Source organism: Phyllostomus discolor, chromosome 2 (genome assembly GCF_004126475.2).
Source record: "Phyllostomus discolor isolate MPI-MPIP mPhyDis1 chromosome 2, mPhyDis1.pri.v3, whole genome shotgun sequence".
NCBI classification, from domain to species: Eukaryota; Metazoa; Chordata; class Mammalia; order Chiroptera; family Phyllostomidae; genus Phyllostomus; species Phyllostomus discolor.
Genome location: NC_040904.2, coordinates 171,046,631 through 171,066,374, shown reverse-complemented (window position 1 = coordinate 171,066,374; position 19,744 = coordinate 171,046,631). Strand labels below are relative to the sequence as shown.

The 19,744-nt window shown below is 40.4% G+C and overlaps 1 protein-coding gene across 1 annotated transcript in view; it reads left to right on the top strand.

The window, feature by feature from the left end:
- TMEM117 (transmembrane protein 117) overlaps window positions 1–19,744 on the top strand; it is a 401,294-nt gene that overhangs the window by 3,641 nt on the left and 377,909 nt on the right. The window contains exon 2 of the mRNA XM_028532914.2: window positions 4,694–4,998. Within this exon, the coding sequence (XP_028388715.1) occupies window positions 4,722–4,998 (277 nt within the window). The 5' untranslated portion in view covers window positions 4,694–4,721. The remainder of the gene's footprint in view (window positions 1–4,693; window positions 4,999–19,744) is intronic.

The following is a 19,744-nucleotide window of genomic DNA, read 5'->3' as shown; positions in this document are numbered from 1 at the left end:
TAGTGAGGGGCAGAGTCAGGAAGAACTGGGCCGTATTCCTTCCACCGCGGTAGGCTGCCTGCTGCACCGCACATGTTCCTGGTTCCTTTGAATCATCTTAATGACATTCTGATGGTGTGATTTTGCCATTAAAGGCACTGAGGTAGAATGTGATGTGAATATAGGCTATCATGTGCCTTTTCAGGGAATGATATGAGTTTAAAGTTCTGTTTTCCCTTTTGTCATATAATTTTAAAAGTGATTATATATTAGGGATTGAACAAAATGATTGTAAAAGTGTTCTGTTAACTGCAGAGAACTTCACCCACATCAGTAGAATGCCACAACTGGGTAATTGAAGAAAATAGCCTTATTGTCATCTTGTGCTGACACAGCCGAGAACTGTCTGAAACACAGCTGTATGTGTCACCAGGAACACACCATACAAAGCAAAGCACAGGAGGTCTTTTTAAAAGTTATTTTTTAAAGACATTGAATTTCCACATATTTGGCAGAGTACAGGCACAGAGTACATCCCTTTAATAAGACCTAGAAGGGATTACAGGTGAATTTTCCGACCTAAATACTAAAGAACTTCAAGAAAATTGGAAAGTGTTCATGCTATCTCGTTAGGCATTACCAGCTGCTAAGACCTGAATTAGCAGAACTGTGCTTTGACTGTGGTTTACTTGACTAGTAATAATGTATCTCTTGTGTAGATCACCAGGGACTTTTCCACATGCATCCTTAATATATTTTAATCTAAGTGATGCACTCCATCTTCATCATCTTATCATTGTGTAAAAACTGTTGCCTGAGCTAGGGTCTCTGTTAAGAAACGTGACATTCACGCCCCTGAGTCCTTGAGTGTTTTCATTTATTTGTAAAGGCCCCAGTGTGGAAGGAAGGCCTGGCATTTTGGTTCAGTGAAACAAATGATCACAATCATTGTTAGGGCATTGATGTTGCCTTGGTCTGGTTTCCTGGTCATCTTTTACTCAACTGTCGGAGTTGCCTCTAAATTAGTCTCCCCACTCTCATCACACCTCATACCAATTGATCATTTTTCAAGTTGGTGGAGAAATCTCCCCCAAACCCTGCTCCTGTCAACTGTATCACTCTTCTGCTCCGAAACTTCTGATTCCCTGTTCTCTACTGAGTGAAATGTGAAGCAACGCTTTTGTGTAATCTTCCTTCATGGGGACCCAAATTACCTTAACTCTCAGGAGATACCCCCAAGCATCGTGAGTTTCAGCCACACACAACTATTGCTGCCTCTCTGTGCCTGTCCCAGGCCGTCTTTCCCGTGCCTCTGTTCAAAGTATCTTCCCAACCTGAGTGTCCTTACTTCTTTCCTGTATTTCTTTGAATTCTTCTCCATTCTTAGCCTTTAGAACCAGGTGAACTATTGGCTTGTAGTAAAATGTGTGGCATTTCTAAGATCAAGTATAAATAGTAGAACCTCTAGAGTTGGAAACCATGGCTGAAGCCCTGTGGATCAGACAGCATATTAAGGTTTGAGTCTGTAGTTATCAATATCTTCATAGTCCATTATGTGAAAAAGCAGAGGCTACCAAGATATTGATAGTGGCATATATCTAGTAATGTCATTACTGGGTACTTAAAAAAGGGAGTCGGATGGTGGGGATGTGTCTAGTTCTCAGGCATCGCTGGAAAATTACAGAGTGAACATCAGTGGTGCATTACCAATCAGATCAACTCAACTACTTATACTGGAGAGGAACAACTATCTGCAACCTTTTTAAAAGAATACTCTAATTCAGCTCTAATACTCTAATTCTAATTGGATGGTATGGCTAAATGGATTGAGTGCCGGCCTGTGTGCTGAGAGGTGGCCAGTGTGATTCCCTGTGGGGCACATGCCTCGCACATTGATGCTTTTCTCCCTCTCTTTCTCCTTTCTTCCCCCTCTCTCTAAAAGTAAATAAATAAAAAATCTTTAAAAAATTGAATATTGAAAATATTCTAATTCAACTTGGGCCATGTAGACATTACATAGCCCACAAAGCAAAATTCTGAAGTTAAAAACAACAATGCAGTAAGTATTTGTCAACCCTGCACAAAGCACTTGTTTAAAAAAAGATCAAGGTCATATGTATTCAGTGTTCTAAATTCTTCTGCCTCGGTTGTTTGTAGGCAGCGGGGAGGGGAGGTGTGGTGCAGCTACAACAGAACTCCTCCCTGGTTAGAGAAGCACCAGAGAAACCCCTTGGCCGATACCCCTACCCGGTTCTGAGGGCACATGGGAATCACTTCTGCTTTAAGATTTCTTGGCTTTGAGGTGGTTTCTGTGCACTCTCCTGTGGGGTGGTCTCTGGCCATTGCCAAAGGTGGCATGACATTGGGTTGACACCTGAGCCATTCTGGCATCCTTGCATACTGAATGTCACAAAAACGCACAATGTTCATTTTTTTTTTCTTGCTTTCTCTGCTCTTTTTTGGTCTGAGAACCACACAGGTCTCTGCAGCTGTACTGGGCAATGAACTGCACATTAAAAAAAAAAAGAAAGAAGGAAAAATCTTGCCATAGTCACTGTTCCTAAGTGTCTGAGCCACAGTCCCTGGGAACAGATGTGTCAGAGCACCCTGCAGATCACAAGGGACTTGAAATTACTTAGAAGGTTTATGAATCCAAGGCACAGGATTGTTTGTTTTGCTGAATTTTATGGCCAATCCTTTTGTGTGTTTACATTGCTTTTCTAAAACACTGAAGGCTTCATTAATTTACATTGTGGGTTTAATTGACATTCATCAGCCTACAATGTTGGATTGGGATTTGGGAACAATGGAGCCTGTTCTCGGATCATCCAGTGAATTAGAGTCATTTCATGCTTTTCAGGCTTGTGGTTTGATCCTTTATGTGTGGATATAGATATGGATATAGATGGACGCAGATATAGATAGGGTCTGGTACAAATAATGCCCCTTTTTATTACAAAATCTTTTATTACAAAATCATAAGCACGTAATTCTGTAGCATAACAATATCACACTCAAGCACACTGTATGACATTTTAGGTGAAATGTTCAAGTTAAAGCTATAAATTATTACACCCATATTATTGCCCTACCAACCACACTTGAGTAGGTGTTACTTCTGCGAACTCTCTGTATGGAATGAATATACATTTCCCCCCTTGTGCTAGAGAAATATGTATGACAGAGTTAATATAACTGTTTCTAGAGAAGAATGTATCTCCAGAAGGCATTCAAGGGATAACTTCCCTGGGACTGGGCTCTGGACCTGCCCTCTCAGGCAGGGAAAATGCCTGGAGGCTGATCTGGCTGCCTGCAGGGCTGGAGGTCAGAGTTTGGGGTCAAACTTCAGAGGCTCACATCAGGGCTCTCCTACTGGGCGACTTTGGGCAAGGTACACACTCTGTGAGACCATCAGTTCCCTGCCTGTGAATGAAGTGACAATGGCATGTCAGAGGGCTGTGGTGACCACAATGAAATAATGTGTGCAAACACCCCCAACACAGAGCCTGGAGGGCAAATACTGTAGGCTTTGTAGGAGTCTCTCTTTTCTCTCTCAATTCTAAATACATTGGAGAAAGAAGAAAAAGAATTGGCAGATTGTAATGAAATTTTGGCTTTATTATTATATTTATCCTAGATTTAATTAGCTTTATTATTGGGGGGAAAAGGGAGATATAGTTTAGTCTGAGCACCAAATAGTTTCACTAAAACTGAACCCCAGATTTAGGCTCATCACCCAGTCACAGCCCTGGTGGATTCAGGCAGGCTTAATATGTTCTTTATGTGCAGACTGGCTCCCAAAAAGGAAAGAGAGAAGAACTGGGCAAGACTTTGGGGGTGGCATCTGGACATCAGCATTTTAAGAAAGCTCCTGTGCTTCCAATGCCCATCCAGGTTAGGCCCCAGTGCTGCAGGCACGTTACCTGTTTTGCGTGGCCTCCGTGCCTTTGTATATGCCTAGATGGAGCATTCTGGCCTCCGCCACTTGGGGAAAGAAATCCTACTAATTTTCCAATCTTGAACTTTGGTGTACATTTCTGTGTGATATCTCCTTCCTCCTCACTTCTACAATCAAAGTTGCCCAATCCCTCCTATCCTACCAGAGACTTAGCTAGTTCATAAAACTTACTTTGTGCTGAAATTGACAACTAAACTGTGGACATTTTTACAAAAGCCTATACACATACATACATTTGTCAATGTTTGGAAAGACATCGGAAAGTATACCCATCAAATTATTAAGGGGTCTTCACTGGAGAGAGGGACGTGGGCAGAGGAATATGTGCTCAGTTGACTTGTTGACTTTAATTTTTAAACAAGTTTGTATTATAATTGTAACAAAAATAATCTAAGGAAGGAAAAAGTACTGCATTGTTTTTTTCTTGCTCTGCATTTCCTCCTGAGGTAACTGCTACATGTCATCTCGGTCATTGTCCCAATTTTAGAGTGTTCTGTCCTCTTGTGCTCCCTCCTCTCCCCTGTTCTTTTATTCTTCTCTCTTAAACCCAGAGGTGACCATAGGTGTTATGAGATAGTAGGGAAGGGATAACATTTACTCTCCTCAATCTCAGACTTGTCTTGGTGCTATATGTAGGAATAGGTACCATCTTTTCCGAATAACTCTTTGTTGAGTCATTATAAGTCTGAATATATAGGAGGGAGAGAGAGACTATTTGCTTTTCTGCTGTAACCCTATGTATCTTTTCTTATACAGGCAAACCACGGAACTGAAGTTTTGAAGGATGGGTAAAGACTTTCGTTATTATTTCCAGCATCCCTGGTCTCGCATGATTGTGGCTTACTTGGTCATCTTCTTTAACTTCTTAATATTTGCGGAGGACCCGGTTTCTCATAGCCAAACAGAAGCCAATGTTATTGTTGTCGGAAACTGTTTTTCATTTGTAACAAATAAATACCCAAGAGGAGTTGGCTGGAGGCTTCTGAAGGTGCTCCTGTGGCTGCTCGCCATTCTCACGGGACTGATCGCTGGCAAGTTTCTGTTCCACCAGCGTTTGTTTGGTGAGTACCCATGGAGTATCATGTTCATAATTGTTCGATATCTGTTCTCCAAAACAGAGCTTTGGCATTTCTGAATGCGGAATTTGAGATGCATTTCAGATTGCCCTCCAGCATAATTGTTACACACTGCTGTAGCTTAGGTTGTCAGCTGTTCTCTGGCTAACAGTTTGTTTTGGGAAGGCCTAAGGAAAATTATCATTAAAAAATGATAATTTTTTAATGATAATTAAAAAATTTTTTTATTATCATTAGAGGAAAAAATGAATGTATGTATAATCTTATTTAGGAATAGATGAAAATAACCCTTTCTCCATTAATATTACTCAACCATGATACGATAAGTAAATCAAAATTGGCTTTAGGATGTTTATTTTGAGCTTCTTCAACCACAAAAGAGTATATTAGTAAGAAATCTCTTGGTAGTAAGAAACAGAAAAAAAGACTAAGTTAGTTTAAGATAAAAAGATAACTTAGTGTAGGAATTTTGGGATACTTCAGAGAGACCAAGGACAGAATTTACTTTAATGATTGGGATACATGGGACCAGGGGCTGGAATTCTGTCAGGGTGTCCTTTGTCCTGACTCTTCTGTCATGCCTGTTTTGTTCTGCATTCACACTGAAGACCGTTTTACATCCACACAGAGAGCCTGGCTTGACTCTCTTGCTCCCAAGTTTAAACATTCAGGGAAGAGGCTGACGCAGACCAGTTTGGGTATAGTTCCCACCTCTGGCCTAGTGGATTTTGGCCAGAAGTGGGGTGATATTTCTCCAACAAATATTCATTGCTCACTTATTACATGCCAGGCCTGTTCTAGATAGTGAATCAAAAAGGTATGCATAGAAATTTCCATCCTATAGGAAAAAGACATTAAGCAAGTACATTTTATAATATGAAAAGAGGTGGTAGGTATTACGGGGAATAAGAAAGTTTTAAATGCTTCTAAGTCCATTGGGAAGAGAACTTGGTAATAGAATTTTGAATTTAGCTATTATAATATCATAGGTGACCTATGGGTATTTCAGTCTAGAAGTTTGTTTAGAAACAGACGGCAATGGTTTAAGGATTGAATGAACAAACAATCTGTGTGTGTGTGTATGTATAATAATACATATATTTCTCTTAATCTCTACTTCCTCCTCAAACTATTGCCATCTGGTTCTGTTGCATAAATATATAAAATGTACATATTTTATATTTGTTATAAATGTACATAGTTTCAGGGAGTTTGGTGAGGAAATAGGAGAAGGGAATAGGAAGTAGCTAAAAATGGTAGGACTAAGGGCAGACTTTTGTCATTGCTGTTGGTGGGGTTGGTGGTTTTGTTTGAGGAGTGAGGCCGATCTGCATGTTGTTGTAGGGGAAGGAGCTAGACTGAAGTGCAGGGAAAGACATAGGAGAAAGACAGCGTCTACGAAGGTTTCTTTGGTCTGTGATTAGGACCCTGGTAGAAATAGTGGCTTTAAAGAGGACAGGAGGAGAGACCCCCGTTCCTCAGAAACAGTCATCAAGGAGGCAAAGGTTGGTACTCTAATAGGTGTGTTTAGGTGGAGGAGTAGCGAGGGGAATGTGCTGCCATCTGGCCACCTCTGTTTCTCTATGAAGAAGGAAGAGCTAAAGTTAAACATGAAGACTTGGATGTTGCAAGGAATTTAAGAAAGTGGTCAAGGTTTGACCAGCAACCTGAGGGGGTGTGGAAGCAAATGGAGTAGGGATGAATGAAAGGGTTGCTGATAATCAATGAGAGATGTTGAGGTTTAGCTGCTATAGTGCCCCTAGTCTGACGTGTTGAACAATTTTTCTCTACTGAGAGCTCAGTCACTGGAACAGAATTGAGAGTGATTCAGCTGGGTGGGACTGCTCACTCTTGTTGTATCGGGAACAAAGCCTGGGACAAAAGTGGAAGGTTCCAATAAGAGTTCTTGATGTGATTCATAGCGGGTTCTGACTGGATAAGGGAAAGGGGGTGGGGAAGATGATGGCCTGGGAGAAGTGGGCAAGGACCCGAAGAGTCAGATGAAAGTGAACAGGTGAAATGAGAGTAAGACGAGAAAGGGCTGGTGGGTGTGGTTAGATCACATGTTGTAACAGGATTACAGTCCTTCTTTGTGGTAATTCCCAACTGGGGTGTGGTCTTTAGAGAGGGCTGGTGAAGTAGAGTGGAGAGAAAGCTCACTAATACAAAGGATATCTAGGAACTTGGGTGTTAGCTGGGCCATCCACCAAACATTGAAAAAACCGGTGTAGTAAACATAGGGATAAAGGAGGTTAACTGTGGGGTGGGTATCGGGAGAAGAGTCAGTTTTCAAAATGGGTGGAGGGTTCTGGGCAGACAAAACAACAGATACCCATTATAGGCAGCGGCTGGATGTGTTTGTAGCCCATTCAGGAAATGTGTTCAGTGTCGAAAGTTAAGGGCAAACTTAGACTAAAGTATCCAGTTGGAGAAAAGCTTTTCTGCTTATATTAAAGATTGATTGAGAATCATATGGTCCAGGTTATGGTATTAATAATAAGGGCAGATCACTTATTTTGTAATTGCTACATTTTGTTAGGTTATTCCATTGCAAAGTTTAATCTCTTAACTAAAATCACATTTAATCATAGTTACTTTTTAATTTTCCTGTTGGTATAAATAATTCAGCCCTGAAAAGTCATTCTAGATTTCAAAGTGGTATATGGAGTACAAATTATTTTAAAATAGTGCAGAAGTGTGTCTCTTATTTATTTACTTACTTCCTTATTTTTGCTTATTATAGGGGACATTCTATAGTGTAGTCAGCTTGTCACTTCTATCTGGCAATAGGGAAGTCCTTTTCTTTCCGTTCTTGTTAAAAATCTGTGAAATTATATGGGGCATTATAGAAAGAATGATAATCTGAAAAAATTATTTTATTTTATTTTTTATTTTTCTATTGTTTTCAAGCACAGTTGTCTCTATTTTACCCCACCACCATCCCCTACCCCACCCACCCCTACCTCCCACCCTCAATCCCACTCACCTTTGACTTTGCCCCTGGGTCCTTTATACTTGTTCCTTGACAGCCCTTCCCCTTCCTTCCCCCTTTATCCCCTTCCTCCCCCCCCCCCCCGGTTACTTGCAGTTTGTTCTTTATTTCAATGTCTCCAGTTATGTTTTGCTTGCTTGTTTGTTTTTATTATACCCTAAGAATCCTGAAACACCAATTCAAAAGAACCTATGCACCCCAATGTTCACAATAGCACAATTTACAATAGCCAAGTGCTGGAAGCAGCCCAAGTGCCCATTAGTCAATGAGTGGAGCAAAAAACTGTGGTACATTTATACAATGGAATACTATGCAGCAGAAAGAAAGAAGGAGCTCCTACCCTTTGTGACAGCATTGATGGAACTGGGGAGCATTATCCTAAGTGAAATAAGCCAGGTGGTGAAAGACAAATACCATATGATCTCAACTTTAAGTGGCTCCTAATCAACAAAACAAATAAGGGGAAAGGAGGGAGGAAGAGAGGGAAAGAAACATCGGTGTGTAGTTGCCTCTCATGTGCCCCCACCAGGGACAACACGCCCCACCAGGGACCTGGCCAGCAAGTCAGGCATATGCCCTGCCTGACTAGGCATCAAATTGGCATCCCTTTGGTTCGAAGGCTGGTGTTCAGTCCACTGAGCCACACCAGCCAGGGCCCAAATAAAAATACAAAATAGAATGCTACTACCCTTTTTATTGCATCTTCACTTAATTAACTTATGAGTCTTCCCCCATTGATTTTATGATGGAAAGTCTCTTCTTAGGACAGCACAGGACAGTCTCTCAAAAGGACAACACAATATCACCAATTTTAAGCATGCATGAGGAAGAGCAAATGGTTCTGTGAGCACATGATTTAATCCAGTTCATTGGTTATACGTTTTATCTTTTAATGTGACATAGATATTACAATTTTGTGGCTATTTTAGTCAACAGCATGAAACTCTCTCATGGTTTATAATTTGTAGCAGAAATTGTCCCACATAAAAATGGTGGCTCTTGCAAATTGGAAATTACATGTTATCAGAGACACAAATGATTAAGTACATCTTAAATTATCGCTCTTTCCCCTTCACTTTATGATTGGAATAATATGAGAGAGTCAGTTTCTCTACCTATTAGCACTAAACTTTCATGATTTCAGATTAGTCACAGATCTCAGATTCCCCAAATGTTGAAAATAATTTAGGACCATATGTGAAATCAGAATTGATACATTAATATATTAGAAAAACTTCTTTAGATTTAATACTGACTCCTGTTGAGGTAAATATTATTAAGATTTATGAAATTGGATTCCACAGGAATGTCAGTTTATATTTTTCCATTAGTTTGGTAAATTCTGTTAAAAAATAAGCATGTGTTCAAATAATGTATCCTAGCTTTTGGAGGATTGTACATTAGGAATATCCATGAATAAGGAAATTGAAAATTGTTATGCTGATGATAGGACTTACAAGGAGAATTTCATTTCTTTGAGCTTATTCAGAAGCAATTTCTATTCCAGAAAGGAAACTGAAATGGTTTACAACAACACATATGCTTAATACAGTAGGAATAGAAAATGAGGACCACCGCACACAGGGAAGATCAGATATGTTTGATTTCATGAATTTTGTTCTCTCGTTGATTTTGAACATCCTTGGAACCTGGACAAAAAAGAGAAATGTGATGCATTATATAGATTTGAGTATCAGAAATGATGAAATTACAAGTTTCATATGGGGAATTTTCTTTGCACTTAATTCTGGGATTTTCTTGCCCTGAATTTCAGTAAGAATTTCTTTTTTTCTTTGTTTCATACTAGAGGACACTGAATGGTAAAATGGGAAATGCAGAAATGGATTTCATGTTGTTATGTCTTAATGTAAACTTTCACACACTTGAGAGCATAAAAGCAGTTCTGTGATGTTTTTAGTCCCTGAAAGTAATTCTGTGAAGGGCAAAGTGAACCAGGGTCTAAATAATGCTTTCTGACTGAATAACTGTATCCAAGGATGAATCTTAGAACATCCTCCAACAACTGCTTCTGTTATTTGTCTTATTTTTTATTTTTGTTTTGTAACAGGTATGGAGAATCTGTATTAATTTTAAAACACGGATGGAATGTATAGTGTATGATAATGATTCTGAACCTCATAATATTATATTACATAGTTTCTTTTCCAGATACAGACACTTCTGTATAAAGGTTTTTATATAATATTTTCATTAATGTCTGGTTCTCTAGCCATACCATAAACCTTAAGAGGGCAGGGGTTATGTTGTATTGCTTATCATTTAATGCTCAATGCTTAAAACAATGCCAGAAACATTGTAGTATTTGATAAATTTGAATGAAGAAATATTAATGTTCCTTTGTTTTTTTTCGTGTTACCTTTTCCAGTGTTGCTTTTTGTTGTAAGCTGTAGAAGGTATCTATTTGTTCATTCATAAAATATGAGACATGGTCTCTGCTCTTAAGGAATTTAAAATCTGGTTAAAGAGACAAGATACATATACATGAACAATTAATTACTCTGATAATACAAGGAAGTACAGATCAAGTATCAAATGAATAGTACAGACTGTGAGAGCTGTGGGAATTCAAGAAGAGAGATCATGGTGAGCCAGGAAGGCGAAAGAATACTTTGCTGCCAATGTGGGATCCAAGCTGAGTCTGAAGCATGAGTGAGATTAAAATAGTCAGATATAATGCAAAGGATTTGTTACACATTTTAGGTCATGGGGTAGATGGTGTGAGCAAAAGAGATAACAACTTAGGTTTTTTTGGAGCGAGGAAAAACTGAGAAGGTCATGTTCATTTTGACTGGAGTGAAAGGTGTGTGTTTGGAAAAAGCAGGAGGTGCAATAGAAAGGTAGGTTGACTCTAAATTCTTTGGTCTTTTAATGCCAGTCTCATGTTTTGGACTTTATCTCCTCCTCTGCGGTATTTGAATCAAGGAAAGTATTTGAACAAGATGGAGGATAGCCCTGACCAGTGTGGTTCAGTTGGTTGGGCATTGTCCCGCAAACCAAAAGGTCGTAGGTTCGATTCTTGGTCAGGGCACACACCCAGGTTGCAGGGTCAGTCAGGTCAGGGTGCATATGAAAGGCAATCAGTAGATGTTCTCTCTCACATCAGTGTTTCTCTCTCTCTGTTTGTCCCTCTCTTCCCCATCTCTAAAATCAATAAGCATGTCCTCTGGTGAGGATTAAAGAAAAAAGTTGGAGGATGATGACAAGATTAATCTTTAAACAGAATTTAGCAGGAATTGTTGATGGAGAGATTAGGGAAGTAGAAAGGAAGTAGAAAAGGATTTTTGGAGCCTCTTGCAGTCATGCAGGCTTGAGATTGTTCAGGTCAGTGTGGAGCAGGGGTGGGACAGTGGGCAGCAAATGGGGGTGTGTGGATCTTGTGCAGCTCCAACAACTGATGGGAGATGAGGAGTTTGAGACTACCGGTGAAATCACAGGCAACTAGGAAGATTGGGCTAAGTGACTAAGGGGTGATTATCTTATTAAGAAAAGAGAGAAAGTCATTAGGAGAATCCATTTAAAGAGGATAATGAGTTCAGGAAATGATGGGTTCAGGTAGTGAGAAGTAGGTGTTGGCCCATTTACCTTGAATAGTGCCAGAACAGCACAATGTGGGTTTATTGAACTTAATCCAGGCTCACCATTTCTAACCCAAACTTTGAGACTAGAAGTATTTCAGAATTCAGTGCATGTGCCTACATTTAATAGCTCACCCTACTGGGCTGAGAAAATCCTCCATCATCAAACACATTAATATATGTGTAGCTGAATATATGTGTGTTTATATGAAGTAATATAAATAAAGCCTATAAACAGTGGCAAGTCTGTTCAGGTTAGGTTTTGCTGCCAAGTGAATTTAGGTTTGGCCGATGTTGCCAACAAATCAGTTACAAAGATCAGAGTCTTTTGGATTTCATAGTTACGGAGAGTGGATAATGGACTTTCGCCTGACTATGAGCATTTCATATATGTCTTTGGTTCCCCCAAGACACCAGACACATAGAAATCATAACTGTTTTAGAAGACTGTCAATAAAGAAAAGAATGGTCTGACTGATAACCAAGCATGTATGAAATACACATGTTGAAAGTGTATTTTCATTATGTTTATATTATGCAAAATATGAGGGAGTTGACTATTTTTTGTGTACTTATGTCTGTTTTAAACAGGAAGTTCTGAATAAGGCATTCTCAATACATCAAGAAATTTAAGAAAACAAATTCTTGAATTTTTTCTTATTTCATTTTTATTTTATTATTTTTAAAAAAGATTTTATTTATTTATTTTTAGAGGGGAAGAGAGAGAAAAAGAAGGGGAGAAAAACATCGCTGTGTGAGAGATACATTGATCCGTTGCCTCCCACACAACCCCTACTGGAGACCTGGCCTGCAACCCAGGCACGTGCCCCAACTGGGACCCTATGGTTCACAGGCTGGTGCTCAATCCCCTGAGCCACACCAGCCAGGCCTTTTGTTTTATTTTTAAAAAGGCTGTTTTCTATAAAATATCAACTAACTCAACAATACTTTGTCATTTAATGAATTTAATAAAGCTAAATTCGTATTTGTTTTACATTGTCTTAGCTTACATCTAGCTTGAAATTTTTTTCTTTGTGTTTGAGGTACACACATGATTTTATCATTCCAAATAGAAAAGATTCAGACATTCCAGAAAGCATGGGCAACAGAGGCATGGTGATATAGGAACGTCAGAACACAAAAAAAGAGATTTCCTGAGAATTGAGGAAGGAAAGCCACTTAATACAGTAATATGAGTTTTATCTGACCTCTTTTGTGTTCATTTGGTATCTGAGGAGCTGAATAGTACAAATGACCCTCAGGTTTATCCTGATAGTTGATAGTAAGTTTTTAAAAAATGTATATTTATTACTACTCAGAGTGAGTATCAACAATTGATTATTTTAAAAATTATATAATCAAGGTGATAAGGACTCCATTTTGGAGGAATTACTTGAGGAAATGCTATATATGCGGCCAAATGCTACTTAGAATATCTATAGTTTTAAGTCCTCTAAAAATACATGTTGATATTCATGATAGCTATTATTTAAATGTTTGTCACCATCTTCATTCTCAATCATTGCATACCGAGTGCCCAAATCTTCAGGGTTTTTGTTTTTGTTTTTTTTTTGATACTTGAATTGTCAATCCATGACTCATTTTTGTAGAGTAAAATAATTTTAGAATCGCAAGTGACAACCGAATTCAGGTTAGAGGAATATGTTATTCCAATGCTTGGAGTGGCCTTTCACACAGAGAAAAAAAAGCAAAGTTTTTGATGTGAGAGGTTAGGAAAGGTAAGGTGGGAGATGACTGACACTTAGCATTAACATAATCCTCAAAGAACACCCCTCTTCACAGGGAAATTTGGTGTCTAAGGGTTATTGAACTTGGTAGCCCTTTTCAAAAAATTAATCCTATTACTTAATGTTCTTCTCTCTCATAGAGCAGGAAAGGAGGGTGAGGCCAGAAGTCCCAAGTACACAGCCATTTCCTTCCACCCTGCTGAGGAGGTGCCGTGGTTAGTTTGCAGTGCAGGCAGTTGCAGTGCAGACTGACTAAAGGGCAGTCAGATGCAGCCTTCGGTGTGATAGGATCATCTGGGTGCTCTAGTTCCAGCAGGACGGAGGATACAAACGCTGTCAAAGGATACCTCAAGGACTCGATAAAACCAACTCAGGTTAAAGCATTGTAATTAAGCAATTATTAACCAGGTACCTTTCTAGGTACTTTTTCGTGTACTTGATAGAGATGAGTCAGTCAGGGGCTAAGGACCCTTCCTTAACAGGTCCAGTCGTGGCCTCCTCTCCTCTCCTCATTGCCCACCTCTAGGAGGTAATGGCAGAACTTTCTTATGAAAGCGACTATCAAGTGGAATTGCAGCAGGAAGACCCTTGCGAGAGAAACCACCTCACTGACGAGTGAAATGGAACCAGCCAGGGTGGAACTTCATAGCTGTTTGAACAACGTGGAGTAAAGTTGGAGGTGGAGAGTGCTTGGTCCTTACTTCTTTAAAACCGCATTGACTGTTTGTTTGTTGTTCAGGTAATAAAGTAAAGAGTCCTGGGTGAAAGAGGAGTGTGATTGGAGAGGACACTGACAAATAAAGGGTGTCCTAGTGTGTTTTGTTTCTTTCATTGATTCCTATAGCTGGAATCAGTTCTTAAAGATGTTTTCTTTGGGTTAAGGTGTTCTGGTTCTTGGAAGGTGTGATAAGCTAACAAGGATGTTAACAGCTGGCATCTTTGGGAGATCTAGGTCCAGAGTGCTGGTTGGTGGGAGAACGTAGGAGAGTGTTCTGATACAGAAGCCATGTTGTGGTGCAGGATCCTAAAGGTTCTCAGGGGATCAGACTGGGATACGGGGTGTGTGGCTGCTCCAAAGACAAACCTCCATTGCGTTCCAGTCATGGCTTTGAAGCGGTATGTTTGATTTTGAGTACTGGTGGTGGTCGAAGCAGTTCGTTGGTTTTGATTTGTAAATATTTTTACTGTGGCTGTGACCCAGACTTATTGTTGATGGGTAAACAGAAACATATGGGGTTGATTTTCCTGACTCCAAGGTCACAGCAATAGCCGGCAGTAAAATTGGAACACAAACCGAAGCCTCCTGATTCCCAGGCAGGTCCTTTTCAGGCATCCCAGATGGTGGACTGACAGCCGGGGCGCCAGTCTGCCTCAGGGCGGGGTTGTGCTGGGCCAACTCCCTGCAGCTTCGCCCCACTTTGTCTGTGTTCTGGGGCCTTTTCTGGCACCGCCCGCTGCCTGACCAGCCCTCTCTTTTGGGTAAGGAAAGTCATTTAGTTGACCTGGCAAGAAGTTGCACAGTTCCAGGATGAGGCGTGTCATTGCTGCTGAACCAGAAAGTCTCCACACAATACTTCCTGCCCTTGCACCCATCAGGAACCTCACATTCTGTGCTGGGCTTTGCTTGTTCTTTCCATTCAAGAGCAATGTGGTTACTCATCAAGACTTCCCTGGGCTAGCCCATGCTTGTTATAATACTTTGTGTGTCCTTGAGGACATGCCCATTGTTGTGGACAGACCAGCTAAGGGGAAAACAAATACAAAACCCGAGAGGTTAAGCTTGAGCTTATCTTTCAGCAGCCCAAGGAAGTTAATGTTCATATTACACATTTTTAAACTTTATATTTATCTGCTGACTCAATATCCCCAAACAGGCTGTGAGCACACCGCCCAGGGGACCGGGTTTACTAGTACGATGAGGCTTTCCCTTGCTGCCATGAATCACCTGCCTCTCCTCGCTCCCCGTGACCTAGTGACATTCAAACACACCAGTGAAATCTCTTTGCACCTTCTGCTTGTGTACTCCTGATCCCCAATAAAGGCACTTGCCATGGTCCTTACACTCTTGGCTCCATACCTGCCTTGTTTTGCCTGCTTCCTTTGCCATCTGTGTCCCTTACCCTTTATGTGGCCCCCTCCTGGCATGCAGTGACTCTGTCTCTCTAGGACTAGCGAGTACAATGAGTGTTGTTTTCCTGCTGTGTCCCATGTTGTGGCCACACTTGAGCGATCATCTCGTGAAAGAATATAAAGCAGTGTTTCTACTTCTTCCCAATTTATTTCTATTTGAACTGCACCATTTGTCAGCATCAGCACTGACAAACGTATCAGTACCTACCATTTGTAAAGAACAGTGCTAGACAGAGACTCTGTCTTTCAGGAGGTCGCAATGAGCTAAAGAGATTAGCTACACTGACGTATGAAAATACAGCTCTCCTGTAACGTTACTGCCAGCATGTGATAGTCGCCTAAAGGGTGTGGACACCTAAAAGGGGTGGACAGTCTATTCGGAAGGTGGCAAGAAGTCATTCCGAACAGAAGTGATCAAGTAAGACTTCACACTAGAAGGAGGAGGTCACAGGAACCAGAGCACCTCAGGGCACCTGATTACATTTTCAGCTGGTCTCTGAGCATGTCTAATAATCGAGAACTCACCATCTGCTCAGAAGTCTGTGTCCCATCACTGTTTCTACAACAGCTCTTGGGTCTGAATCTGAGCTGTGCCTTGCGCTTCCAGTGGAATTCTGTAAAAGGGAGAAGGAGGGCATTCCAAGCTGGAGGAATGGCAAACACAAAATTGTGGGGAACCAAAGGGTGAAGGGTTTTAGGGTACATTGGGAATGGGGCAGTTTTGTTGTGTCAGCAGATCTGGGTCCAGTGGAGAAAGGAAAGGGAAGTTGCAAGGCAAATTGTGGAGGGACCTGAATTTCAGGTTCAGGAGCTTAAAATCTGAAAACAATGGGAAGCCATGGAGCATGTCCCTTCCTTAAAGTACAAAAGCAGTGAAAGCTTGTTGCTAAAAGATACCACAAAATATATGAAATCAGGAAAATGAAACATGTTTGATCACAAGGATGGCAGAATCAAGATAGGAAGATGAATGCAGGATGGTTGGCCTTCGGGCAGGGAGGTGTGCTGCGCTCGCCAGGGGACGCCTGACCTCCGCTGAGGAAGGCTCAATTTAGAAGTGGCAATGAGGATGGAGTGGAGGGGAAGGAAGGGGCAACGGTGGGTAGGAAGACTGATAGCTCAAGAATACTGTTCTATTTTTTTTTAAATAACATCTTTAAGAACTTCTGTTCACTGAGTCCATTCCCATCATTCAGTTTCTAAAATTGGAACCTTAAGTTATCATTAGAATTAAATCATCCTACTTTCTTTTCTAACTTTGGGGAAAGAAATGAATGTGTTATTCCGTTTATTTGCAACACTAGAAAAGACTTTAAGAAAAAGCAGATTTACACTGACAGATAAATCCTTTAAGCTGTGAAGATACTGATGCCACTGCATTTCTTTCCTGAAGCTTAGTGTTTGCCTGAACTCTTTTGGATTATGCTCATCGATTTGACTCAATTCACTTGCAAAGTGTAAGAGCCTTGATAATGCAGCCTTAATAAATATATTTTGTTCATTCAGTAAACACTTATTGAGCATTTTCTAGGCTCTGGGGATTCAGCATTGAACAACACGAAGCCCCTGCCCCGACTGAACTTCCATTCCAGTGGGAAAAGGCAGACATTAAACAAAGAAGTCATTATATATTAATAAATAGAAATAAAGCTGGAGGGCACTAGGATGGAATCTGGAAGTTGCCAGAATTCTATCTCTGATAAGGGGACCTTGAGAAAAGACCTGAAGGAGATGAAGGAACAACCCAAGGAGCTTTTTGCAGGGCAGGGAGCATGGGAGAGGGACTGCCCCAGAAGAGAGCAGGCACGTGTCAGACCATAGGCAGTCATATACTGTATTTTGAGGGGAAAAATAAGGGTGCGCATTACACATAGCTAGTACTAATTCCTTATCTATGTAAATGTTTTCAGTTATTTTATTTATGCTTATGCATTTAAAGTGTAACTCTAGAAAGCAATAATATCTGTATGCAAAATACTACCTTGGAATATGATAATTGGTTTTGTTTCTAAATATAAGTAAATAAAAATGAATTAAAAAATGAAAATGAAAGATATTTTTCCTGAAAGTTTGGGCCAAAAATGTGGGTTTGCATTATATATGGCAAAATATGGTATTTCAGGTGTTTGATGAACAGCCAAGAGGCTGGCCAATGGCTGGAGCCCAGTGAACAGAAGAGAGTGCGGGAGGTGGGACTGAGGTGGGATAGCAAGATCATAGGCATTTCACTGCAAAATGTCCTTTTCACTAATATTGGTGTTTTAGTGGAACCCTCGAGCCCTGCTTCTTAGTTTACTCTGAAATAATCCAGGATCAGTGATTTTTATTTTGGCACTTTCTTTATTCTTTGGAACTCCCCATTATGGCTACTTTTGGGGGTGCCCTTCCCCACCTCCATCCACCTAGGGGAACACAGAAGTGAAGAAAGCAGCTTTTGGGGTTTTTTTTTGCAGTAGGTGAGTTATTTAATATTTTTAAAGAGTGTCTCCACTTTATGCTTGTCCCGCATCCCTGCCAGCAGAGCCGCCCCTGTACTTTTTTTTTTTAAAGATTCTATTTATTTATTTTTTACAGAGAGGGAGAAAGAGAGAGAGAGAAACATCAGTGTGTGGTTGCCTCTTGCATGCTCCCAACTGGGGACCTGGCCTGCAACCCAGGCACGTGCTCTGACTTGGAATTGAACCTGCGATCCTTTGATTCGTAGGCCAGCACTCAACCACTAAGCCACAGCAGCCAGGGCTGTAAGGTGTTTTTAGCAGTGGACTTAGGGGAGGTGGTCCTGAATGCAGCAGTGTGGGGCAGTTCTAGTTGCTTGTTTTAAGGTTCTGACTCTCAGATCCTCCCATGGAGTAGGAAGAGCGTCTCTCTTTTTCTCAGGATGAATAGATGTCCTGTCCATGTGATGCAGGAAGGTTATAGAGATGGGGTTGGGAGCCCTTCTCAGTTTTTTCCCATTGTAATCTCAGCCATGAGTCTGTTAGTTTAGCTAACTGAAAAATGACCTTATCCATTTATTTCTAGGTGGCTCTCCTGCTTCTGTTAAAAGCTAAACAGATTACTGGACTTGATCCCCTCCACTGAATTTTGTAAACACAAGTGCTTAACAATTCACGTTTAAATCAGGACAGAGAATGTATTTAGTAGCCGAATTCCAGATGGCAGATCAAATTGAATATGAAAGAAGAATATTTTTACTCTTTTTTTCCTGAGAAATCTATCAGCAGTGGGTGGGGGAAGACCTTCAGTGGGCAAGTGTAGCTATTTTAGACTCAGAAATTCATTCAAGAGGTATTTCTGGAGAGTCTGTTTTATCAGAGGCCCTGTTCCAGGAACTGGGGGTACAACAGTGAATAATAATGAAAACAACAACAAAACACTCGAGGTTATTTTTCTCATGTGTCATATGCCCTGGTGGGGGAAATACACATAATTGGATCATTCATACAGTTTACCACGTATTTCTGTCTCACCCATCTCCAACGTGGTTGGATGTTCTTCTGGTCCTGTGATTCATTCTGGCCGATTGGAGGTGAGCAATGGTGATAGATGGTCCTTCTAAGCTGGGGCATTTGATTGTGTATGTTAAGACCCTCCAGCTCTTTTCCAGTATTTCAGACAGTTGCTGCTCTGCTTGCCTGAGTCCCAGAGTGAAGGCAGTGTGGGGTAGAGCCGTTAGCTGGCCCTAAAGCACGTGCAGTATGTCAAAGGAATAATCCTTTGTTGTTTTAACCAGCTGAGATTTTGGAATTGTTTGTTACTGTGACATAACCTGACTTGTACTGAATGATACAGGAATTTAACAATGAACACAATTTTAAAAGAGAGAGAATTTCAGATAGTGATGTATTCTATGAAGAAAACAAGACAGAGAGCTGAGGCACTAATCTTTATTTTAATTAAATCTTCATTTAAAAAGTGAACTTCATTCAAATTAATTCATTTAAATTTTCATTTAAGATTTAAGGTAGATCCTGTGTGTGTGCATCTGGGTGTGTGTGTGTGTTTGAGTAACTGGGTGGATGATGTTGTTATTTAATAACACCAGGAGCTTGAGGTAAGAAAAGAGTTGGGGATGAAAAATCCAGCTTCTACTTTGGACACATTGAGTTTGAAATGCTATCTGTATACTCATGCTTATTGAATACAAATTCCATTCTGTATGGGGATCCAGTTCTGGTAATAGGAAGTAACTTGTATCATACTCATTTTCCTGTAGATAAAAATTATAACCTCTTACCCTCCCCCAAAAGACAACTATTTTAAGA